At 32.7% G+C, this 26,666-nt stretch overlaps 1 protein-coding gene and 1 long non-coding RNA gene across 4 annotated transcripts; both read right to left on the bottom strand.

Annotated features, from left to right (window-relative positions):
- Nucleotides 1–6,857: 6,857 nt before the first annotated feature.
- Nucleotides 6,858–9,073, bottom strand: LOC129287163 (uncharacterized). Of its 2 annotated transcripts, XR_008587610.1 has the most exons (3): nucleotides 8,589–9,073; nucleotides 8,393–8,452; nucleotides 6,858–8,246 (listed from the first exon to the last, which is right to left on the bottom strand). It is a non-coding gene; the product is annotated as an uncharacterized LOC129287163 (long non-coding RNA). The 2 variants fall into 2 exon arrangements; XR_008587609.1 differs by having other exon boundaries at nucleotides 8,393–9,073.
- A 7,256-nt stretch (nucleotides 9,074–16,329) lies between these two features.
- On the bottom strand, nucleotides 16,330–24,560 carry LOC129285999 (ATP-dependent Clp protease proteolytic subunit 6, chloroplastic). Of its 2 annotated transcripts, none has more exons than XM_054922028.1 (10): nucleotides 24,154–24,560; nucleotides 22,495–22,614; nucleotides 22,338–22,396; nucleotides 18,747–18,816; nucleotides 18,052–18,253; nucleotides 17,906–17,971; nucleotides 17,625–17,765; nucleotides 17,384–17,437; nucleotides 16,887–16,979; nucleotides 16,330–16,638 (listed from the first exon to the last, which is right to left on the bottom strand). In XM_054922028.1, the coding sequence occupies exons 2-10, from the start codon at nucleotides 22,584–22,586 to the stop codon at nucleotides 16,591–16,593; spliced, it is 825 nt and encodes a 274-aa protein (XP_054778003.1). In that variant the 5' UTR covers nucleotides 22,587–22,614; nucleotides 24,154–24,560; the 3' UTR covers nucleotides 16,330–16,590. The 2 variants fall into 2 exon arrangements, with proteins under 2 accessions (XP_054778003.1, XP_054778002.1); XM_054922027.1 differs by having other exon boundaries at nucleotides 24,128–24,559.
- Nucleotides 24,561–26,666: the final 2,106 nt, after the last annotated feature.

Below are 26,666 nucleotides of genomic sequence, written 5' to 3'. Positions count from 1 at the left end.
TCTTACTTTACTTGTTAATTTATCAATATCAATTGTAAATTACTATCAATAATCATACTAATATCAGTTATCAATTATCTAACTTTAATTACTTGTTAATTTACTAATATCAATTATAAATTACATGACTTGTTAATAATCATACTAATTCAATCATTTTATTCTAAATGTAAAATCATTAGTTGTTAAATCTCTAACTCTACTTTTTAATTTATTAATATCAATTGCCAGTCACTTCAACACATAGACGTAGTGACATGAGATCATACTCATGGATCATGGTTGGATTCATTTTGATGCACAAGATCCTCAGAGAAGTAAGTACATAGCATGCTTGAATTTTTATATGACAGAAATAAGTTATTACTAAATCAAACTTTCAGGAGAGAAGAGAGAGTTTAAGAAAAACATGGTAAAGAACATACTGATTTTATTTCTTCAAACGAGTGCTGAACCTGTTATGATTTACGAGGCAATTGACACTCCTTTTTATAGACTAAGGGAGGAGAGGCAAGATAGTACACTGACTATTATAGGATGATACATCATGACACGTATACATGCTTTTCCAAAAGTAAAGGTAGATATATGTAACATCCTAAACTTCAATCCAGAAAACTAGTTACTAATTCAAAAAAAATTAGTAATTAGTGAATTGAATATGATTTTGGATAGTGGGTTAATGTGTTATATTGGTTGGTTGGTGTGATTACATGATCGGATTGTAAGGCTACGATTTGAGACATAACACGTGAGCACCAGTGAGATCTATCTCACTGTGCCACACGCCACTGCATGTGCTGCATGTGCCATGATGTATGACATAGCATTTGGATAATTTAGATCATGATTCAGCTTGTGGCTCAGATGAAAGAAAAGGGAAAAATGTGCAAGGGAGAAGAGAAAGAGGTTTGCTCTGCTAGGGCAAGAAGTCTTGGGAGTCTGGGAGTTTGTTCTGGCTAGTGACTTATCGGGTAAGTTTTGTACCACCCTATACTATGTTTCCAACTTAATTTCTCCAACTTTGGTCAATAGAGAAATTGAATCAAAGAGTTTTAAGGGGTTAAAATCTAAAGGAAAGGTTTTAAAAGAGCTATTGAGTGTAAAACTAAGATTTTGCAATTGGTATGGGGTTTAGTAATTGAACTTTAGAGCTATAGGCTTAAATTGGCCTAAGTAATTAGGTTAATAAAAGTGAAAATATTGGTTTAATGAGTAAGAAGGGTGTTTTGGTCACTTTAGTGGCTTAAGGGTGTGTAAATGTGGTGAATAGGTTGAGTAGACCTAAAGAGTGCCATTGAGGTTATTGTAGATGTTAAGTTCTATATCTTGAGCAAATTATGTTTTGCATTAAGTTCGTGGGAATTGATTAAGAATGATAAATTGTGTAGACTAAACGCTTGAGGAATTGCTTGTGAGAGTTTACACCTTCAAAGCAAATTAGTACAAATGATAACCCTTAATAAGAAGGGTAAAAAAGTAACTGGAGTAATCCTTTAATCTATTGGTTCGTAAAATAATTTACAAGTATTTTATATTAACTGTATGCATTATATTTTATGAAATGATAGAGTAGTAGTGTTGCAAAAAAAATATGCATGCGTGTGTGTGAGTGATGCTTGCAATGTATGAAAAGAAAGTCTATTTGTATTCGCAAGTATACCTTGGACTAAGGTAAGAGGTCATAGCCCTACTTTATGTAAGGTTATAAAGTCTTAAAAGGTTCTAAGCATTGATGATCCGCTAAGAATAGGGGTGTTCACGGGACGGGACGGGACTGGACTGGGACACCCCCATCCTGTGTCCCGTCTCGAAAAAAAGATCGAGATTGAATTTTGGTCCCGTGCCTCGCCCCATCTTGAAAGTCATCCCGTTCTATTAAGAGTTAGGATGGAATTAGGACAAGATCGGAACGTCCCGCCATCCTGATAAATGAAATAATATTGAACAAGGATCTCGATAATAATGTTTATTAAAATTTTAAATCATATAATTTATTAAGTTTAAAATCAAAACAACAAAAGTACATAAATAACAATAATTTAAAATTAATTATTAAATTATATTAATCACAACTACACATTATAATAACAAATACAAGTAATTTTTATGCTATAAGATTAGCAACAACAGGCAAGTCAAACATAACATCAAATCATTGTTCTTCTACTTTAGTGAAGATGTGCTAAGCTAATTATTCTTCTAAAAATAAAGCAAGAAATATGTTATAAATAAAAGTTATTAAATAGATAAATATAAGAATAAATTATATTAATATAATTAATATATTATAAAGAAAGATATCGCCATGTTTACTCCATGCCATTAAAATTATCAATATAAAAAAATTTTAGTTTTAAATAAGAATTGCTAGTATTAAATTATAATCAATATAATTAATATAAGTATAAATTATATTGATATAATTAATACATTTAAAATAAAAAATAATATATATAATTTCGGGACAGGACGGGACATTCTGATAGTAATCTCGTGTCCCATCCCGTCTCGAACCCCTTTCTTGTCCTATCCCGTGAAGTCCCGTCCCGATTATTTTTGGGCCGGGACAAGACCCATCCCGATATGATCGGGACGATATCGGGCCAATCGGGACGGGTCCAAACTGAACACCCCTAGCTAAGGAAGACCCAAGAGTATATGTATCTATAAGTGTATTCTAGATTAAGGTAGGGGATCGTGGCCTTACTTTGTGCAAGGTCAGAAAATCTTAATACTCCAAGCATTAAGCATGCTTCACTAGTGGAAACTCAAGAGACTACCTATATTTATGATACTTGGTCTAAGGTAGTGGTTTGATTGGCCTTGTTTCGTGTAAGGCTGGAAGTGCTAGTTCGAGGGTTTAGCTTGCTCCATTGGTGGGAGCCAAAAGTGTATGAACATAGCAGATGAATGAGCATGTCATTGTGCGCATATCTATTTATATTGCTTTTATTAAAATTAATGCTACTTTATTGCTTGTATTTAATTTTGCTTATTAATTGGTAATTGAGGTTTATTTAAGTTATTGAAATGTATGTCTTACTCTGTTACCTTTTTTATACAGGTGAGGAGAGTGTAAGAAGGCCATGAAAGGAAGTGAGGAAAGAATAACTTTGTTTAACCTCTAGAATTTCATGTCATTTCATCATATTTTTCTTAGATTCTAATTCATTTTGCCTCAATTGTACATATTTTTATTAGTAAAAAAATGTACGTTTTGCTTTGAGTTTGTATTCTTAGCTTTAATTTAATATTTTTGACCTAATTTTATGTTATTTTGGTTTAAGATGTGATTAGATTCAATTCTAAAGCTTTGTTGATATTTTTGAAAGGCTTTTGGATGAAGAAATCAAGTACAAAGTGAATAATTTTTGTTAACTGTAAAAACAGTGCAAAACTATTAAAGTCGCCCTAAAATTGCAACTTTAACTACTGTCAAAAAATGCTACATTTTATTAATTTAAAATTAATTGGGTAGGACACTTATATGTAGAGGGCTCAACTCAGAAGGTATTCTACACACTTTTAGACACATTTGGAGCTTGATTGTGCTAGGGTTTGGGCATTGATAGAGCTTGAAGTAAGGGATTGAAGTTTTGAAGACATTTGAAGCTCTTTTTCTTTGGTTTTTCTATTCCTCTTCCCTTTCTCTCTTGTAATCTAAAATGGGTCCAAGTATTTTGTGTATTTGAAGCTTATGAATGATTATGAATAGCTAAACTCTTTGTTCTAGGATTATTTGAAACTCTTGTGTGGATTAACACTAAGTTTCCCTTCTCTTTTTGTGATTAATGATATATATATGTTTAATTTACCCTTTTCTTAATGCTTCTAAGTGATTAGTCACCATTTAGATGTTGGGTTCACTTGATTGATACTTGAGAGGGTTAGGTTGAGTGTAGAACTTGGGTAAAATAGTACAAGAACTTAATATTTGCATGTTGAATGAATAGTTTTGCTAGTAAGATAGAGATATACTTGCTAGCCTTGTATAGTCACATTAGAGTTGGTTTTTAAAATTAAGTTTTATTAAATGTAACAAGAGATTGAGCAACTAATTTAATTAAACCTTTGTTTATGATTTGAGAGAGCTTGTCCAAATATTCTTAAAACCCTAGGTAAGTACATATCTTCATTAAAAGCATTTATGAGATGAAGTAATTTTGGTGTTATGAAATATAAGAGGGATAAATAATCCTAAGTCTCGATTTGTGCTTGAAGTTTGTGAATCATTCTATTTTCCTTATTTTTTATGTTAATTTACTTTGCAACATTATCTTCACCTAATTATGTTTTAGCTCAACTTGATTGAACTCACTTAATCTTTTGTTTAATCATTGTTTTTTAAAAAAATCTTGAGGGAACAATACTTTACTTTTATTATATTACTTACTACGACCCGTACATTTGCGGTAAGCAACAAGCTTCACTTGGTAGTTGTATAACTACCTTTTGTTTCATGAATGTATAATAGTATTGATAAATAATTAGGTTGCCAACTAGAATGCATGTGTGGTGACATTGTTTGATGACTTGCTTGTATAAATGATATTGCATCTCGCCAAATATATCACAATAATGAATATGTGGGTAGGTCTAGATGGTATTCAAGTAAGTATATATTATGATGTATAACTTGTTTTACTAGTAATGAATATGAATTATTGTGGGATAATGTGTACTTATATAAAACTTGACTAAATTGTGAGGCTTAACTCCATTTGTGTGTAAGTCAAGTGGATTTTGATTTTTGACTATATGATGGGGCTTAACCCCATATGTAAAAGTCAGATGGGTGAAAGTGAAACAAGTGTATTTTTGTTTGTGTGATTATGTGGTACACCTCATATAATATCACAAGTATATAATGTGGTATTGAAAGATTAAATTGTAATTGTGATGTGATATGACATGTCAATTAGTTGTATATAGTCCTTCTAAACTTGGTTCAAGGCCCAAAGCAATCTAATGATGTAAGATATGAGAATTGAACACTTAGGGTGCTCAATTTTAAAAGAAATGTAACTTTTTATACTTGAGCTTCAATTTAAGATTGAACTGTTAGATCGTATCCAGACTTATTTTATTAGATATATTATGTTATAACCTTCGTATGGGTGCTTGAATTACTCTGATCAAACATCAGAAGTGAAAATAATACACAGCAGAAGTTCATATTAGAAATCTACCATGACAACAGAATCTAATATAGCTCCTGCAAAGCATGGTGTGCAAGCCACAATGCATATCACAAAGCCAGAGCTCGATGCTCTGTACCATATGTTGTGTCACATGTGGTAAAGTCACTGTGCGTGGCACGTTTTTGGAAAATTCCATGCTTGATTTTTCTGATGATTGAGTTTTACCTTTACACTTTCGTGAGCCCTTTCTTATTGAATTTGTTTTCGATGAAGTCGTGATCCCATACTTTAAAAACAAATCAAGAGCTATATCTTTGTTATTATATGATAATTGTAGGTTAAGGTGTGGATGTACAAGTAAAGTCCAAGGTGAAAAATGGGACTTTGCAACATGATTAAAAGCAAAAGTAGCTTTGTTAAAGTTGACCTGATTAAAATAGACTACTTTGTCAAAAAGTAAAAGTTACTTTTGACAAAGGTGACTTAAAAGTAAAGACGACACTAATAGATTCCTATGCGCGATATAAAAACAAACTTGATTAAAGTAAAAGCAAATTCTCATGTGAATGATGATAATCACCTTAAGCTTTTGTGTATGCACTCCCTATTAGAAGATAGATTGAGGGATCTCTTTTCCTCTTTTTTGAATTGCCAGTTAATAAGATACATTAGTTATACACATTTTCTAACTAATTAAGACCATTTTACACGTACAATAAGAGTTCATATGCATTTATATCACATTCTTAGTACAAATTTGCTTAAATGTTAAATTGCATGTATTAGAGGTATTTTAGTTATAAAATGCATTTTTTCACCAAAGTGACATTAAACTTGAGAGTTATGTTTTTTTATGAGCTAGGATAATTAGTCAAATTAGTTTCTATTTATTCATCCTTAATTGGGAGTTATTGAGAAAAAAAAAACATTTTAATGTTGTCTCATTAAAAGATTTTCATTTAGCTATTGATTTTAATTCAAATGTATGCTTGTCTATATTTGTATCTTCTGAAGCTTTTATATTTATTTTTCCCTAGTCATTTTATCACTTTGAATGAATTAAATATTCTTATCTTATTCCAATTACATTACAAGAAAATCATGATTTAGCGAGGACTTTATTCCTCGCTAAATTTGCCTTATTCCTCTTTAAACTGTATTTAACGAGGCATTAATTTTCTTACTAAATTCACTACTAATTGAAGACTCATTATATGTTAGCAAGGAATAAAAATATTCCTCACTAATTTTGTGAGGAATTTGTGAGAAACTTATTTCCTCAAACTTTAGCAAGGAATACAGTATTCTTTGCGAATATATAGCGAGCCTTCAATTAACAGTGAATTTAGCAAAAAAAAAAAAAACTTCCTCACTAAATACAATTTAGTGACTAATTCCTTACTAATTATATATTTCTAGTGAGGCCATCTCACGAGGAATGCTGTCCTCACTAATTTAGTGAGTAATTGTGTCCTCTCAATGTCCTCGCTAATTGATATTAATATTTCATTAATAGTGATAGAATAGTAATGTATTGGCTCCTAGCTATTTTCTCACAAATTTGCTAATTAAAGAGGAATAACTTTCTTACTATTTCCTCTATAAATTGCACATTAGTTTTATAAGAATCAAAATTGTGATTATAAATAAATATTGTTCAAACAAGCAATCATGATCAAGAAATTTAAAGTACACAAAATAATATACCATAAATGGTTCAATCCGTTAACTATATATCAAAAGTCATTCAATATTACAAGAAATGTGGAGTATTAAACTCATTCAATGATATTACAAGAATTCTAAAAATATCTCACAAATATAAAATAAAGAAAAAACTTAGGGGAAAATACACAAGCCACACATAGCCAGATGCTGCTTCCTACATAGCAAACTGAAAAATCATCTCTGATAGGTCCCGCAAAACATAGAACAAAGACGTGTCAAAACTTGTGCCAAGAGACAAACAAAGTTATCCATTGCAGTTAATACGATCCATAAATTTAAGATGTGAATTTCAGACAATAAAACAAATAAATAAATAAACAGCAATCTTTTATTTTTCCTGTCATAAGCAAAAGAACACAATCATTACTTGCGGTACCTGTTTAGCAGAAGAAACTTTTGGTTCACCAGTTTCTTTGACTTTCTAACCTTGTTAAACATGATAAAGAGTAATACAATAAGGCTTGGACTTTATGACACATTAAGACACAATAAAGAGTAAAGCAATAAGGCTTGGACACAACCTGACTTGTAGAGAAGAAAAAATTAAATATCAATTTTACACACGTTTAGTTGAAATAACATCAAATTAAAGAATCAACAAAATTAAACAACTTTAAGAATTAAAAATACTCTAATCTATCAAACAATTGTGAGGAGAGCCATGATCATACGAGATCATGTAATACATGTGTCCATAAAACAGAATTTTTCTTCCATCAGACTGGTTGATTTCCTTCATGGTTATATTTGATATAAACTATATATAAGCAAGCCACCTATAATTTAAGCAGAAAGCACGACGCAAAGAGCCAAAACAGAACGGTTCCACAAGCATAAGATACTTTAACTAGGCCATTAAAGTAATGGCTAGGTGCAAAATCATCTTCATAAATGATAAACCATCAGTTATATAATGTTTAGGAAGGTTAACTCTTCTAAAATTAAACACATTGTATTACATCTATCAAAGAACATCATCAACCTCTAACCAAACCCATCTTCTGACTTGAAACTATTACCCAAACTTTTCATCCTAAACTGCAGTAGAATCAGTTGCAAACATTGCAAATACAAATCAAATTCGCCTGCATGTTTCTAACCTATTAACATTACAAAACAACCTATCCTTAGAAAGAAATCCAGACTTGAAATTTAATGTTGTTATATTGCACTGTTTCAACATTAAACCCAATTGCTACATCAAATCAAATAACAAAATAAATCGTCAGTAACTAACTATACATAAGATGTCTAACACTATATATACAAATTGTCTGCATTCTAATTCCAATTTTCCATATCTTGGACTCAGAAATAGGAGGATCGACATGTTATACATATCTATTTGGCCGAATGATTTAACAGAACGAGTCCCTAGAAATATAACAGGATAAAAAACCACATTAAAATAAAATTTCAAGATTAAAACATTTTCTCTATAGCTGGCAAGCAATAAAGACAAACCAATTATTCAGAAAGAAAGCATGACTCGTCCAAATCTAAAATGAGAGGGCGCTAACTTGGAATAGTGAAGACAACTTCACCCATTTGAAGTCGATCTATAAACAACCATGTATCAACTACAGAAAAATAATTATTAAATTAAAATTCAGTCAGGGCAGAAAATCATATCAAATCCTAAAGCAGAGCCCTGAAGCCCCCTGTAAAATGACAGAATAATTAATGTCACTATGACTATAATTCTGAATAGCTTACAAGGACGAGTGAGGGAGAAATAGCATGCCTGAGAAAAAAGGTCAGGGCTTGCTGCAAGAGAAGAAACACAATCTTCAAAGTATTGACGGTCTACAGACAAATAAGTAAAGCTCAATAACAGCAATTTAGGTTTTCTCACGTGCGATGGAGAAGTCATATGCAAACCTTGGAAAAGGACTCTCAACAGCAAATAGAACAGCGATGTGAACGACGATGGAGACGACGAATATGATTACAAGTTACGATTCAAATTCAAACTGCACGATGAAAGAAGATTTAAGAGATGAAGTGAAGAATGAGGTTTTCTCACCTGCGAGAGCTCAGGGGTTCTCACTTGTATCGCACAGACAGGCCGACTTGGAGGCCATAGGTTCAGATGAGGACAATGGACGAGTTGAGTCGACGATGGAGAGTCTGACTGGAGTGGGGTGCGACTTCACGAACGAGTGCAGGGTAGATCAAAGAAAATTCAAAGGAGTAGGATTGGGCATAAAAACAAATTGGAGGGAGTGGAACTGAATCAATGAAATTGTACGGGGAATATAATTTTTTTAAAAAAAATTGTATAAAAAAACTACATAAAGTAAAATCAATTTTTACACATAAGACATTACAATTTTTTTAAACAAATGGTACAACATTATAAATTTTTAAAAAATATTATACATATACATATAATACAATATAAAATAATAGTATTTTTAGTCAAATAGGTATTTTTCTAAAAATAAATAAATACAAGCTAGAACTTAGAACCCTTCTAATTTTTATTAATGTTTTAGAGAAGAATGATCATTTCTCGCTATCTAAACAATTTAGAAAGGACTATATTATTCGTTGCTATTTTCCCTCACTGATTAGGTAAATTAGAGAGAAATATGTTATTCCTCGCTAACGTTCCTTGCTAAATTTATTTTAGAGATGAAATAGAATTATCTTAATAAACTTCTCGCTAATTCAATCACTTAGAAAGGAATAACTAAGTCCTCACTAAACACTATAATTATTTGATTAAATTGTAACTTAGATGAAAAAATATGAAAATTGAAGACATAATTCAAGGCAATCAAAGAAGACTTTCAAAAGGCAATTTAGTCATGACATATTCAAATTTGAGGAGGTGCAAATTAGGCTTGCCAATTGTGCATTGTATTAGATCAACTCTAACTTTGGAATTATCATCAATTTCCCTCTAAAATGCTAGTTAGTATTAGCTACTTGAGATTCTAGTTTAAGACCACAATCACTTTGCAAATTTTCATCACTTTTCTCTCATTTTTCCTTAGCCCATTTCATGCTCCAAGTCCCTCATTTTGATCACACACTAATTTGCCCATCTTCAAATATTTTCTCTTACTTTCTCACTTGTTCTTCCATTTTCTCACTCAATCATCCACTCATATATCTCTCAATTCTCAACCAAATCATACAAGACCATTCTTATTCTTCTCCTCTCTAAAATCTCATTCAAACCCTTATAAGTATTCAAGGTTTGAAGCTCAAATAAACCATGGGAGAAGACAAGAGGTTCAACCAAATTGAGAATAACTTGATGGCTTCAACTATGTGATGGAAAGTTAAGGATCATGGAGGATTCTTAAGAGGGAGATAAAAGATATGGAGTTCACATATTCTTCTCTTGACTAAGGATCTTCTAATCCTAGATTCTCTTCATTTTACTTCAAGTTGTAATGCTAAATTTAGGTTGCAATTTGATTGGTTTATGACTCTAATTTAAGATAATCATCTTGTGCAACGAAGGAATGCTTGTAGACTCTATTCATTTGCCTTGTTCATAGCTTGAACTTTGTCCATATCATGTTGATACATAATCTTGAGTTGATGTGATATGATTTGTCTTGAATTAGCCTTTACATAATCTTGTGGGTTGGTTCCTTGACTAGAATTGGGATGTTGCATGATTTTATGATGATTTCATGTCTAATCCTTGCTTGGCCATAGCATTGCTTAAAGGAAGCACACTAAGACATTTAGTCTAGTTAGTTAGTCGTGGTTGCATTCACCTTAACTTAGGAAATTGAGTTAGGTTAACTAACTAATCTAACTAGGTTTAATTGAATCTACGTGGAAATTGATCCAGTGAGGAATGTATTCTTAGTTAAACACTTTAGTGAGCAATGAAATCTCTAACATTGAATTCTTAGGAATCTCCAAAATTAATATAAGGTATTTCATTTGTTTTCTTTAGCTTATTTGCACTAATGTTTAAGATAGCTTAGTGTACTTCAATTCTCAAACACTCGGGTAACTTATCCACTTGGTAATCTCACATTTGAATTTAGCCACTAACTAGGGAGATTACTTATGGTTAACCCTTTACTGCATCAAGGTTGAAATTAGTAACTGTTTTGAAATGTGTGTGATTAGCCTAGTTACTAGGATGAAAGGCTTTCTACTTGTTTTTCATCAAAGTCTTCACCCATATCCTCTTGTTCTTTGGATAACCTAAGAGATAGAAAGTCTTTTGTTTTTGAGAAATGTTGACAGTACCAGGGTTCTAACTCATAAGTGTCATGACTGTCTAGAGGAGGAAGCAAAGAGGGGTTTTTGGATTCTAAGAAGATGGTGTTCCATGTAAATACATACATGTTGAGTAACACTTTTGAATAGTAATATGGGCAAGCCATTTTGGATTCTAGTATTGTACTGATGATAATAGCTCATCAGAAATAACAAGTTGATATAGAATAGGACCAAGAGATGTGCACCTGATGTTAGGATTTGTGTAAGAGAAATTATTCATTTCACATAAAAAATATTTTAACTCAAATAAAACTAACTTTTTACATGATGACCATTTAATTGAGGTTCTTCACAAACAAGCTTGATTAGTAACATAGAGTTTTTTATGGTTGTTTAGGTGATAGGGATGATGAATAACAAAGAAGGAGTAAGCTTTTTATTGATTCCAAGATATCTTCCATAAGCCATAGTTTTCAATCACCTGAAAGAGTTCCTTGTAGCAACAGGGTAACAATAAAAACTACTCAAGAGAGGTCCAGAGGTTAGAACCTTAATTAGTAAAATCACAAGATAATGATAAATAATCAAAGGAGGAAAAGCTAATGCATATGCATAGAGGGATGAGAGGGACCAAAGGTACCACATGGCCTCATCTAGTATGGGGCCTCTAATGTATAGTATAGCTAGGTATGAGGTTTGACTATCGAAGAACTCAAGCTCGGGTTTAATTTGGGTTTTTTAGAGGAAAAGGTGGACTTCTTTTAGCTCACTGGTGGACTTCAGAGATAATCTTAAGATTGAATCCTGGTGGAAAAACTAGTTGTCTAGGCATGATGTTAAAAATAAAGAGAGGTTGGTTGCGCGAGGGTGTTGTGAGGTTGATCTTTTTTAAAGTTTGGTAAGATAGTCTACAATGGTGTTGTGATTTCCTTTAATATGGCAAATTATGAATTTATACTGGAAAAACTAATCTTTCCATTAAAGGAGTTGAGGTTCAGGAAGTATCTTTTTGTTTTGATCAAGAATCTTTAGGAAAGATATATTATCTAATTCTACCACGAAGTGCTAGTTAGGATGAAAGCCAAAATTTTTAATGTCACGTTTCATAGCTAGGACTTTTTTATAGGCATATGGTAATGCTTTTTAAAGGGTTTGAATTCTCCACTAGCATGACCACAATAATATCTTTTCCTATTATCTTCTTCAATGAATATTGTTCCCCAATAATCATCACTTACATCAGTTTTTCAAATCCTTTATTCTTTATTAGGGATCCTTAGCGGTGGAAGATGTTGACAAATTTATTTCAAGTGTTGAACAACTTTAGTTTGATTAATTCCCTATGGAGTTGGATTTTTTTTTTTGCAATAATTTAAAGAGCTAGCTAGTATGGTTTGACACTTTAGGGACTAAGTCTTTGATGTAGTTCACAATTCCCAACAACTCTTGAATTTGAGTTTTTGATAAGTTTTCATCTAGAAATTTCAATAGTTCCTGACCAATATGTGGACTAAGCTGATATTGTCTGTCTTGTATAATCATTCTTAAAAATTTTATCTTGGCTGCACCAATATGACCTTTACGAGCTAAGAGTATAATCCCATATTGTTGAATTATCCTATAGAACTAGGCTAATAGATATTTATGTTCTTGTTTAGTTTTTGAGAATAATAGGATGTCATCATATAGACTATGCAATTATTGATTATGAGCTTAAAAATATAGATCACAGCCTTTTAAAATAGTGATAGGATCGTCTTAAGCCCAAAGAGCATAACTGTCCCCTAGTGTTAAGCATTAGGAATGCAAAAAGCTAGTTTGTAAAGTTTTCCTGGACCAATTTCTAATTACCAAAATTCTACTTTGAGATTAAACTTAGAAAAATTTTTACCTAACTTGAGACAGACTAGTTGAGTGTGGATCTTTAGAAGAGAAAATTTGTCACGTTGCAAGAAAGCATTGAGAGGCTTATAATTAATCACTAGCCTCTCTTTTTTTCTTTCCTTTTCTAATCTCTTCTCAATATAAAATGCTTGACACACCAAATCTGACTTAGTGGGTTCAATAAGTCCTTACTTGAGTAAGGCTGCACATTCTTCTCTAGCTAGTACAAGATCCTTTAGGTTCATTTTAGGATAGGAAGCCTTTGTAAGATTGATATCCTTATTCTTCTTAAATGATAACTTAATGAACAACTCTTTATTTTTCCATAGAAGGAATGGATGCTAGAATTGATCATGACTTTTACAATAAAATTAAAGGAGTTGATCCCCAACTTCTTCACAGCCTAGAGGGGCTTAATTGATTTCTAAAATACTCAGGATATCAGTAAATTTGATAAAGAATTATTTGAACTTTAATCCTGTAGTAAGTACCTACAGATTCATTGTCTGTCGATAAACATTAAAACATATAAGAATGTCTTTTGTTAGTGGACTACTCCTAAGGGGTTTAGTCCAAACTACACATCAAGGGAAGAACCTTATGCCAATCTTTCTCCTGGTAATGAGGTCTATCTTAAAAGGTTTGCTAACAGCTGTTACAAAAAATTCTTTATGAGGAATCCATTCTTCTTTAGGAAGGATGTGGGGCTTTATGACACTTTTGCAAGAACTTGTGTCAATAAAGGTAATGACTGAAATGGGCTTATCATATTCTGGCTAACATCATTTTAAAATTGCCAGTTGAGAACTTCTTCTACAAATGACAAGGGTTTGAGAGTCCCTTGAGGGGATACTTCATTTATTGTAACAAAAAATCTACAGGTGACCTTAAATTTTTCATCAGTCATGTATTTTAAAGGACCAAATTTTTCCTCATAAGGCTTTATTATATCTATGTAGGGTAAAGCTTGAGATTGAGTAGGCAAGAATGTTGGAATCACAGGTTGAGGTTTCTCCAATGGAAGATCTTCATAGCCAAGTTCTTTAAGAAGTTCAAAAAGGGTACTCCTTTCAATGGGAGGATTTAGAGATCCTACCCATCTTCTTCTTCTAGTCCGCTTTAGGCCATGGTTATCATTATCATGATTCTTAAAAGGATGCTTATGTTTGTAAGGAGATCTAAGCTGCTTAGGCTTCCTAGAAATTGTTTTAAAACCATACCATTCATCATCACCATCAAAGTTATCCCAAAAGTCATCGCCATGATCACACATTTCTGGGGCACAATCTCAAATAAAGTAACCATTAATATGGGAGACATAGACTAGCTTGGCTTCTTGAGTGAACCACTCTACATGAGGATTTTTCTTATGCTAGATATAGGCTAGTGCAATTGTCAAGATTTTGCTAGAGATTTAGGATAGATCTTGAAATGTAGTCCTTTTGAAAACTGACTTGATAATCCTATCTCCTAAACTATACAGAATAAGGGATTATGTTGTATAAACATCTTTGTAGTTACAATAGAATTCTTTTTCATAATTATTGATCCATTCGAATGGCATTAGCTAGGCAAGCTCTTTTATAGGAAGATGTCTTAGGATCTGAATGATTAAAGATTCACCAAGTCTTTCTGCTTTCATATATAAAGCATCCCTAGTTGAATTAGGGAAATAAAGATTAAGGGAATGGTTTCGAAACCTATAAATGATCTAATGGTGAAGATTAGCTATAGTGGCTGAAGAGTCTTGCTCTGCTCTGACTATTTGGATTTGGACCTTTGCTCTGGTAGAGAGAATAGGATCTATAAGCTTAAGGTTAAAATCAAGGGCTATGGTGAGAATCACACTCCTTTGGTTTAGAGTAATCAACAAAGTGCCAATCAAGGCATTACTATAGGACTTGTAGCTAGCATCTAACAAGGATATCCTAGTTGTAGCAAAAATATCTTTTCTTTTATGAAGTGTCAAAATTAGACACACATCTTCAACATGGAGGTGTGTATACCCTTGGTCTTTCCAAGTGTTTGTTAAAGGCTAAGGAATTTCAATGGTAACATATTCTTCAACAATAATGACCTAAAAACCACACTTATCAAGCTTGAAAGTTTGGACAACTTCATTTACTTGAGGTCGTTGAATAGAAATTAAGGATCTAATACCCCTAGTGAAAGAGTTGGTTCTATGATATAGTTTGTAAAAATTAAGAAGAGGAAGGTATGTGTTTTGGATATGGGCATCTTCTGATAAGATAGTGAATTCTACAAGGTTTTCTATCTTATTGGAAAGGGTTTATTTATAGAGAAAGGTAAACGTTCAAAAAAAAAAAGCACTAAAGAGATTCTGACAGGTTCAAAGGATATCCTTAATGTCTCTAGTGTTTCACTCATATTTTCTAGGTTCTCCTTGCTCACTTTCATCAATAATATCCTCTTTTGTCAAGAAGATTTACAGCACTAACATCACGACAGGTCTTCTTACTTCTTTTGCTTAAGGTTGTTGAGTAGAAATTAAGGATCTAATGTTCTTAATGAAAGAGTTGGTTTTATGATATAGTTTGTGAGAATTAAGAAGAGGAAAATCTGTGTTTTGGATACAAGCATCTTCTGACAAGATAGTGAATTCTACAAAGTTTTTTATTTTATTGAAAATGGTTTGTTTTACAAAGAAATGTAAACATTCAAAAGAAAGGACTGAAAAGAATCTAATAGGTTCAGAGAATATCCCTAAGCTCTCTGGTGTTTCACCCATAGTCTCTAGATTCTCCTTACTCACTTTTATCAATAATATTCTATTCCTATCAAATAGATTTATGACTATGATACCACGTGAACGAGTCTTGTCAACCACCCATTCCATTACAATGCAATCTGAAAATCTTGCAGCAAATTTTTAAATTTTTTAAAACCCATTGGTAAATATATTTTTTTCCCTCTAATCCTTAATTAAAATTTCCTATAAATTTAATCATAAATATTGTACTTCAAGGGAAATCAAATTAAAGTATCATTTTCCTGTTGGGTTATAATTTTTTTTTTTCAACAAAATCTGTTGGATTATAATTTTTATACGAGTTGGTTTCAATACGCTGATTTCAGGTTATAAAACAAAATTCTGGAGATAAACTCAATATTTTTTTCTTGGGAAAACAGAATAACTTAAAGAAAAGAAAGGAATTTCAAGTTGACAGAGAAATATTATTATCTCATTTTATCAACTACTCTATTGTTTTTAGGTTTCAGTTATACTTATCATCAAGAATGACTTGCATAATTCTTAAAGTAATGATGAATTAATTGAAATTGAAAAAAAGAGAGCTGTTAATCAAAATATCATACAAACAACTCCCAAAAAGTCATAGGCATTGAGAGACACTTATCAGACTTGGAAGACTATCATTAATAAATTAAACTCTACAACATTAATTTGGCAAGATTTTAACATGTTCAACTAGGCTTCTGAGGAATTTTTCAATAACAGCAGAAATTGAAAACAACTAATGTGTTGGCCAAAAAAAAAAAACAACAACTGATGTCGAACGCAACAGTTGCGTGGGAGATCCAGATGAATTTGAGGCTGGCTCCTCAGAATTCTTAATGACGGGGACGTAAATGATAAATCATAACGCAGTAAGATTCAATACTCTGTTTCCAGGACACCATCTATGAGACCAAACTCCAAAGCCTGCAACCACAAGAAAAAGCAACAAGGACTGCTTAAAATTTAGGATGGGGTCAGAAAACAGTGAACAGATCCTTCCTCTAGTTTAGGCAGATTCTTAAATACATTCAGCAAAAGATCGGTGGAGTCAAACAACTGATAAAACAGTTATTCACAACCTTCATCTTGCTGAGAAGGCAGGAAATTATTGAGAGTCCATCCAATGACCATGCAACAAAATCTCAAAGTTATTTAAGAATTGACCACAGTACCTCAGAAACAGACAGAAATCGGTCCCTCTCAGTGTACTGTTGCACCTTCTCTAACGGTTGACCGGTGAAAGCAGAATACATCATGTCAATTTTCTGTACCCCAGATAAATGAGAAAGACAAGGTAGTTAGGCTAAGCATTGCACCAACTGTCAAAATAATACAACTGCTATCATGGAAACTTGAGACCAGAATGTATGAATGTATCGTGCACTCTGAAAATTGGGACTTTAAGATCCTCCCTCCGAAAGCCAAGTGAAAAATATAGACTTCCAGATAGAGACAACTGATTACTCCAGACTCAAAACCCAATAATGTTGTAGAGCCCCTTCTATAATTGTCATAAATATTTTTACGGTAAAGAATATAATTACTCCTAATGCGCTTTCACAAATTACTACACCTCTGAATCCCACAATACACACAAATCTAACAGTTTACTTAGGTGTTTCAGCCATGAGTATATAGGAACATTCAACCAAGTAGGAGAAAAACTAACATGGCGAGATTGAACAGCTTCATTCACTTGGCGTCTCACATCTTCTACATGACCCTACAAGCAGATCAAGTCAAGCACCGTGGTTAATACAATGTGCTTCAATTCTTTTCTCTTGCACACAAACTAGAATCCAGTATTTATTTCCTCTTCCAAATCAACAGGGAAGTATGCTTCTCTTTCATGAATTCTCATTTTCTCAAGTGCATCATCCCTAACAAAATAACAAGGGATCAATTCTTACGCCACATCCACTCTGAGGTTGATGTATCATAATGCGTGCATTTGGCATTGCATAGCGCATCCCTTTCTCTCCACCAGCAAGGAGAAGCGCTCCTTGGCTTGCAGCTACTCCAAAACATACTGTACCAACCTTGGGCTTGATCTGGAAACAAATGGCTATACACTTTCACAAGACGAACATTAACCGCAAGGAATTTGAAAACTAGCAAAGGTGAATATGTTGTAATTGTGCTCAAAAGATAAATCATTAGGGAGGAATTCAGAAAACTTTTACATTCTTACCCAAGACATGCAATCATAAATTGCCAACACTGAATATGTGCTTCCACCAGGGCAGTTTAAATATACCTACAGTTATAAGCAGCTCAGTATAAATACCACTCCGAACTTTACAAGAGTCAAATAACAATTGTCAAGACGTATCAAACCAGTATGTCTGCATCCTGATCAATAGTAGCTAGCGTCACAAGCTGCGAAATAACTCTCTGAGCCACTTGTGAGTTAACTGGCTGTCCAATGAATATTATGCGATTTCTGAACAACACAGATGATAGATCCAGAGGTCCTCCTGGAGTGAAGACTGCTGGCATTATGGGTGGATTCCCCTTTTTAGCTTCTATTGCACCATAACTACAAATAAATTGGAAAATCAATAAGTTCTTTGCTCACATTCAACTGGCCCAAAATGAAAAGACAAAGCAACAAGAATTCATGTCTCTATGAGAGCCTTCCAAGATACAGGTCCAATGGAACAAAGATTCAGACAAAATCGCTTCAGATTTTCCATTTCTTTCAGAATAAAAAAATATTTTTAATTATGATTCAGACGAAATGTTAAGCATCTAAGAAAAGGTATCTATAGTCAAGCTATGAGATGACTTGCCACAACCTGCAGTATAGATGGTTCATGGTATTTATCATCATTCTTCACCATATTAGCTGAATTCTTCTGCTAAGTTTTCTGATGAAATGCTTTTTAACCTAACTTTCCGCAACCAGCATACAGATAGTATCCATAATACAATCATTTGCTTGCCATTAAGATAACAAAAATAACAGAATTGATCAATAGTAACAAAATGATACACGAATCAATTGAAAGAGGAAAGGGTTAATTGTATACCTTGTAGTAGCATCATGGACGATTTTCTCATCAAGTTTTAAAGGAAGACCACGGCTTTTACTTGAGAAACCTGGATAAAATAAAAGTTCCATATCAAAACAAAGTTTCATTGTCAAAATGAAAATAGTCCATGTGCATGATTCGTAACCACATAAGCCATCCATACATGCAATTTGCAAAATGTATTCGGTCAAACCAACAAATACATCATATATAATACACAATTAAGTTTGAAATCATATACAAGTCACCTACCATGAAAAACTAGACTAGTTCCCGCTTACTCACAACACTAACTGCACCATATAGGAAGCATTAGTATGAATGAAGCACTGATACGAGTATGAGTATCGGATATCATACGACATGATATGCAGACATGGCAATTTTTAAAAATTTTAGGATACGAATACGACTATATAAATAATTAAATATTTAGATATATACATATATTTTCAATACAATAAGCAATTAAATAATTAAGCAATATCAAATAGCAAAAGATAAATACTTAAAGCAAACAAATATATATTATCTAAATTTAAAACAAGTTGTGGGCTATAATATTGATCTATGAAGCACCAATATGAGTACGAGTATCAGATACGATACGGCATGATACGCAGACACAGCAATTTTCAAAAAATTTAGAATATAGGTACGACTATATATATTAATTAAATATTAAATATCTAGATACATATATATATCTTCAATACAATAAACAGTTAAGCAAATGTTAAAATTAAAAAAATAAAAATTATATTATCTAAATGCAAAATCCATAGCTCAATAACATAAAATTGTAGGATTAACAATAACATTAACGGTGAAGTTAAAAGGAAAAAAAAACAACAACAACAAGCCTTTATCCCACTAGGTGGGGTTGACTACATGGATTGCAAAACGTCATTGTGCTCTATCATTTACCAAACTTTTAAAAATATTATTAATTAAGAGATTGCGTTCAACAACTTTCAGGAGTATTCTCTTAAGCCTTCCTCTACCCCTCTTAGAGGACTCAAAGTTATATGTTCTACCCTTTTCAATAATACTCTCGCGGTCTTCTTTATACATGCCAAACCATCTCAAACGATTTTTTACCATTTTTTCCTCGATAGATGCTACCTCCACTTTTTCACGTACGTGCTCATTTTGAATTTTATCTATATGTGTCTGTCTACACATCCATCATAACATTCTCATCTCTACTACTCCAACTTTATGCTCTTGTTGTCTCATTAGAACCTAACATTCACTGCTATATAACATAGTCGGTCTAATAGCAATACAATAAACTTGCCTTTAAGTTTATTAGGCATCTTACAGGTCGCAAAAAACTCCTTTAACTTTTCTCCAATTAAACAACCCAACTTGAATCCTATCTGTAATATTCTTGCTAATTTCGCCATCATTTTAAATAATAGCTCCCAAATATCTAAACCTTTCCACTTGAGGTATAATTTGATCTCCCAATTTTACTTTCTAATTACTATCGACTAGTCTCTTACCAAATTTACAATATAAATATTCCGTCTCCTACTCAGACGAAAATCTTTACAATTAATTTCTTCTCTTGTCTCAGCTATAAGAACTATATCATTTGTGAAAAACATACATTTGAGAATTTTTCCTCGAATATGTTCCCTCAAAACATTTAGGATCAAGTTAAATAAATAAGGATTCAAACATAACCCCTAATGTAGTCCAATCTTTATAAAAAAATCCTTTGTTTGACTACTAGACGTTCTTGTACTAGTTTTTACCCCGTTATACATATCTTGTATAACTTTAATATAAATAACCCGTACTCCCTTCTTTCCTAAGGCTTTCCAAAGTACCTCTCTTGATATACAGTCATAAAATTTTTTCAAATCAATAAAAACCATGTGTAAATTTTTATCTTTACGATACTTTTCCATTAATCCCCTTAATAGATAAATCACCGCTATAATCAATCTACTTGGCACAAAACCAAACTAATTCTCAAAAATACTTGTCTCCAATCTCAACTTATGCTCAGTTACTTTTTCCCACAATGAAAAGAAAAAGAAAAAAATTATTACTGTGTCTGGATTAACTTGTGTGATTATGAGAATATAAAGGGCCAAATTGTAATATTTTCCTGTCTGTATTTTTCAGAATTAATTTAGCCACCTTCAATTATTAATTTTCTCACTTATAACAATTTTAGCTACAAAATTTCAAAGTTTAAAGCACAACTATATGCCCAAAGATAGCGATAGAATGGAAGATATGACCAAAGGTAGGCAATTCAAGAATGGAAGAACTAACCAGAGAAGAAGCACCGAAGAACTTACCTCGGAGAAACAAAGTGACAAAACCAATTTCTATATGAGGAGGCCGGAGAAGAAGCAACGAAATACAAAGTTGAGGTCAAAAAAGACATTGAAATCATGACCGAGGAGGCACTGGAAAGACAATGCGACAGTGGCAATGGGTTAAAGAGCCAAAGAGATGCTCGCACACAACAGATTTTGCAGAAATTAGATGAAAGGGAAGAGGCTCAACCGGATGAATGAAGCAAATAGGGCTCTGATTTTGGGAAGAAAAAAGCACAAAATTGCAGAGTGTCGTGTCCAACCCATGTCTACCTGAACTTGCCTATGCCCACCTGTACAAATCCATGTTTGGCCGTGTTCGACGAAAGATAAAAAAGCGAACACACCGCATCCGCATCTTGAACATGTTCTGACATGGACACAGCAACATTTTGGGTGTGTCCGTGCTTCTTAGATATTGATAAAGTGAGACTTGGCAAATTTGTAAATATTTTTGTCAAAATATGAAGCACTGATACGAAGAAAAAAGGCAACCACTTAGAAATCGATATTATTGCATGATGTCACAATTTAAAAATATTAAGCTATATTATTGCATGATGAGGTAATCCTTGCTAGGGAAAGAAACCAAGTTTTGTGAGTGACGTTAGTTGGGAGTAATCGCGACTCGAGAGACAAACCAACTAAGGAGAGGAGAGAAGGTCGGACTGGCTGAGCGACTTTGGTTGAATGGTTGAGCTACACGACTACGCTAGGTGAGAGGATGAGCGAGGCTAACAAAGTAGGGCAGAGAAGGTCGAACTATCGTCAGCGAGTTGATCAATGCTGCTGCTTTAGGAACGGTCACCAAACTCTCCAATCAGATTCCAAGGCAAAGACACAAACACAGAGCTGCTATGGTAGCTGCAGAGCGACACCAATCAGGCGAGGTGGCGAGGGATTTGGAAATGAAAGTTTCAGAGTCGACAAAGCAGGGCATCTTGTTTTGGGGAGAAAAAAATCACCAAAACACTGTGCGTCGTGTCTAGTCCGTATCCACTAGTACCCACCCATATCCATCGTACTAGCCCGTTCCTGACTGTATCGACACAAACTAAAAACACGGACACACCACATCCGCGTTCAACACGTGTCTGTGTCAGATACGCATCCGACATGGACACGGCCATTTTGGCGTGTCTGTGCTTCTTATGAAACAAATTGCACAGATAGTCTCATGTATCCTAGTTTTGAATAGCTGCAAAATTTTAAATTACAGCTCAAAAAAACAGCAAAATAGGAAAATTACCAATTTTTGTTGGGTCCACGTATGGACTTGGCAAGGAAGAAGCTATCGACCATGGGTTTCTGTGAAACAGCAATCCATGCTCAGAATTTGAAGTGGCAAATAGTATAATCCAGCTTGGAGGCAATAAATTAGGTAAATTGATAGCAATTATACGAACCTGTGAGAATAAACGAGGTTGGATGAGTTTAGGTTGCGAGAAGCAATAGATAAGCTCGCAATGGCAGGAACTGAGATGGCCAGAGCTACCATCTTGCAAGAAGAGAATTGAACACCAAAGCTGAAACAGCAACAAGAACAAGATTTTTTATTCAACAAAGAGTTCGGTCCTATAATTAAGGGTGCATATGGGCAGGGCTAGGAAGGACCCTACCTAATGCCCTACCTGCAAAATGCCCTATTAGCTTGGACTAGGCACCTTCGAGCTACCCTACCCATCAACCCGAAATAAAATTACCATAACCCCACAATCAGAGCCCTACCCCTCAAGGCATCAACTTAAAATAACATCCATAAAGGTAAACCATAAATCCATAATAACAACTACGATATCCAATTATCCATAATTCAATCCAAAATGACAGCTACACTCCATTAAAAACAACAAATTTTACAAAAGCTTGGGGCATCATGAAAAACAACAATTTCACATAGTAGACTCCAATTTACAAAAAGTTTCTTCCCAATTCCCAACTTGCATGAATGTAAGAGGAAAAATATCATAGCTGAACAACAAAATTGCAGGAACATACATGAAAATTTGAAGAAAAATGAGAACCAAAATGTAAGAGAATTAAAAATAATGTATAAGTTTGCAGAAAAATCAGCAAGAAATTAACTGAAACGAAATACATAGGTTGCTGTTTGTGTAGGTGCAATATGGGTTGGGGTTTGTGTAGGTCCAGTAAGAGTTGGTAAATGGGAAGGCCTAGTAAGGTTTGGTGTTTGAGATGTTCCAAAAGGTGATGCAACCGAAGCTTGATCCTCCATACTAACATAAAAAAATTACAGAACCACAAACTATTAGTTAAGAAGGATCTAATCATTGTGTCTGTGTGTGTATCATCAGTTGTTCAAAAAACATATTACTTTATCATTTTTTTCGTCCATGAAACAATGAAAACCTCATCAATAATTCACACACACATAACTCCAAAATGTAATCCAAGTCCAACAATGCATGATTTCAATATTCAGACAAATCCTTCAGCCTTAAGCTTTTGAGATGCACATCTCATTTATAAACAAATAGGTTCAGCATTGCAAATCAATTTTTAACATAAAGTTTAACTTGAAATATGGCTACAATCAGCATCGGAACTCACAATCCAAGTTTTCTGAAAATATTAACACAATAGCACACAAGACGATTAAAAGAAAATATTTCCACAAACCATATTCTTCTTAGTCCATCAACTTAACATCCTCATCAGTTTAAATCTTCACATACTCCAAGTCAAATAAATTGCAAGTGCATGAACATGTTACACAAAATTTTATCATACATATAACCTGTTGTCCAGGATCGACAGGTTAGCAAGGTCATTTAATTAGTTCATAAAAGCATCGACAAGTCGTCCAGGATAATCAGGCACTAAATGCATGATTAGATTCTAAGATGCTAAGTTTGTCGACATGATTCTAAGATTCTAAGATTACATTGGACTAACAGGGCCACAGGATAAGGTTAAGAAGATGGTTATCTCAGACAGATTCTAAGATTACATTTGCGAGGTGCAAGGCATGGATACTAATTTAAACAACTAATGAATGTAAAGGAAAAATTTAAAAACCTGGGCAGAGTGAAGGTCGTCGGCACCTTCGAGAAAGGGGAGAGAGGAGAATGGCCACGAGGTGCTGGGCGCTTCTGCACGACGACGGACCTGTTGTGCTGTCACGAGAGCGTCTGTTCTGTGCTACGACGGAGCTTCTCTTTCTAGAGAGGAGAATGACGAGAGACCGAGAGAGTGTCGAAGGAAGTCAGGAACGGCACTGTGCTGTGGAGACTGGAGAGCGAGAGACCGAGAGACGCCGTCGTCGAGAGCAAGAGGGGAGAAGGAGAAGGCGGAACGTGGCGGCGTGGTGGAGACTGTAGAGGGTGAGAGGAGAGTGACGGGCACAGGCTGACGGCTAGGGTTAGAGATTGGAGTGTGGGGCTGGAGATGGGGCTGGCAGGTTACCGGAAGAGCAACCGAGCCATTCTCACCCCGTGTGCTGTCCTTGATCTTATTTCATATCTCAACGTTAATTAAAATTTTAAACCACATAATTTATTAAATTTATAATTAAAAATTTAAAATAATAAAAATACATAAATTATAATAATTTAAAATTTATTATGAAATTATATCAATTATAACTATAAACATATAATATATTACAATAATAATTATAAATGTTAAGCAATAAAGACAACAATAATAGACAAATCAAATGTAATATTAAATTATTATTATTTTAATTAAAATATGTTAAAGTAATTACTTTTTTTAAAATAAAATATAAATAACAATTATTAAATAAATTAAATATAAAAATAAATTTATTAAAATAATTAATATATTATAAAAAAATATCACACTATACTATTTACTCTGAGATATTAAATTATTCATATAAAAAATATTTAATTTTAAATAAAAAGTATACGTATTAAAATTATAATTAATATAAATATAAATAATATATTTAATATATATTTTTAAAACAAACAATAAAATAAATAAGGTTGGATGAGTTTAGGCGGGGAGAAGCAATAGATAAGCTCGCAGTCACAGGAACAGAGATGGCCGGAGCTACCATCTCGCCGGAAGAGAATTGAAAACCAAAGCTGAAACAGGCGACAAGAACAAATTAGTTTTTTGTAATAAGAACAAAATTTTTTATTAAACAAAAAGTTCGCTTCTGTAATAGCCCATTGGGCCATTTTGGCTCTGTTTCTTGACAATGGTGATTCAAATGTGTCCCATGCGCCATTTATACTTGAATTTAGATGGACAAAATGACAATAAAAGATTCTAAGCTTCAATGACAATAGATAACAAATCTAAAAAAATAAAAATTATGTTTATAATTAAGGTGAACACTTTTGTTTTTCAAATTAATAATTGATTATTTTTAATTTCACCATTCAGGTTTCTTAAAGTTACAAATTTTTAACATTTTTTAATGAAAAAATTTAGTTTAGAAAAAATAGTGATGATGTTGGAAAAATAACTCTTGTAGTGAATTTGATGTATTATTTAGTATCATTTACCATTAAATAAATAAATATTATTTAAAATAAGACTAAATTAAAAATATAAAGTATACAAAAGTATGAGATACTAATCATTTAAAAAACATTGTAAAAAAGAGGCAAAAATATCATGTTACAAAATTATAAGTTGTTTGCCACAGCTAACGATGCATTTACTACGGCGAACTATGTTGAGGCTGATTTAATTTACATAATAGTCAATATTTTATACATAAATGGTGTGAGTAATTTGCTCAAAATTTTAAAGTTCATAATCCAAAGCACTATTAATATAATAGTTCAAAGTTGATAATGCTACTAACATAATAGTTTAGAATGTACGGCACTAATTCACAATGAGAAGTTAGAGTTAATTAGGGCCCATTGTGAACAGTAATTCATGAACAATAATGATGTTAAAAAATTTAATGATCAAGGTTTATCTGTTATGAATTTAAAAGTTTAAAGTTTATTTTGCACATTTTAAAAATTTAATATTAAAGATGCTTTTTCAGGCAATACTTTATGGCTTATTTTGCTCATTAACATTTTAAATTTTACTCTTGCGATATACATAACCTTGAAATAGTTGTAGATTATATTTAAGTTTTTCAATAAAATATTGTTTAGCAAAGTACCTTTTCAATTTTGAAATATAAACCATGCATTGACAAATCATATTTCCACATAAAATAAAGATGGAGAAACAATTAATCAAAATGGAGTTAAGTAAAGAATTAAGATAAATTTCAAGCATGGCTTTGTCCATTTCCAAAAAATTCATATAATATGTTCGATCACAATTTCAAGTAAAGTTCAAATAATTGCAAGAGTCAAATAGAAAAAAAACCACCTATGAAAGCAACAAATTATAAGTTAAATTTAAAGAATTATAAGCTGAACTCAATATATATATAGTTAATTGTTACTGATTCAAAAAATTATTTCTTCTGTGAACACCGTATTTTGTCGGGGCATTTTTTTTTTAAATTTTAATAATAAAAAATCAAAAAAATATATAAAATATAAAAATGAAATTTAATCCCTTTTTAAGATTATATTTTCAAAAAAATAATAATAATGATAATTTAACA

This window comes from Prosopis cineraria, unplaced genomic scaffold, assembly GCF_029017545.1.
Source record: "Prosopis cineraria cultivar Desert tree isolate PC_DT_omini unplaced genomic scaffold, ASM2901754v1 PC11, whole genome shotgun sequence".
In the NCBI taxonomy this organism is placed as follows: domain Eukaryota; kingdom Viridiplantae; phylum Streptophyta; class Magnoliopsida; order Fabales; family Fabaceae; genus Prosopis; species Prosopis cineraria.
Note: the sequence above shows the minus strand (reverse complement) of the source record. Positions and strands in the feature narration are given on the sequence as shown.

Coding starts and splice junctions, on each gene's coding strand:
- LOC129285999 (XM_054922028.1), bottom strand. CDS start 22,586: ATGGTAGCTCTGGCCATCTCAGTTCCTGCCATTGCGAGCTTATCTATT. Junction 18,817..22,337: donor CGTGGACCCAACAAAAATTG/GTAATTTTCCTA, acceptor TATTTTATCCAG/GTTTCTCAAGTAAAAGCCGT. Junction 18,254..18,746: donor GTCCATGATGCTACTACAAG/GTATACAATTAA, acceptor ATTTATTTGTAG/TTATGGTGCAATAGAAGCTA.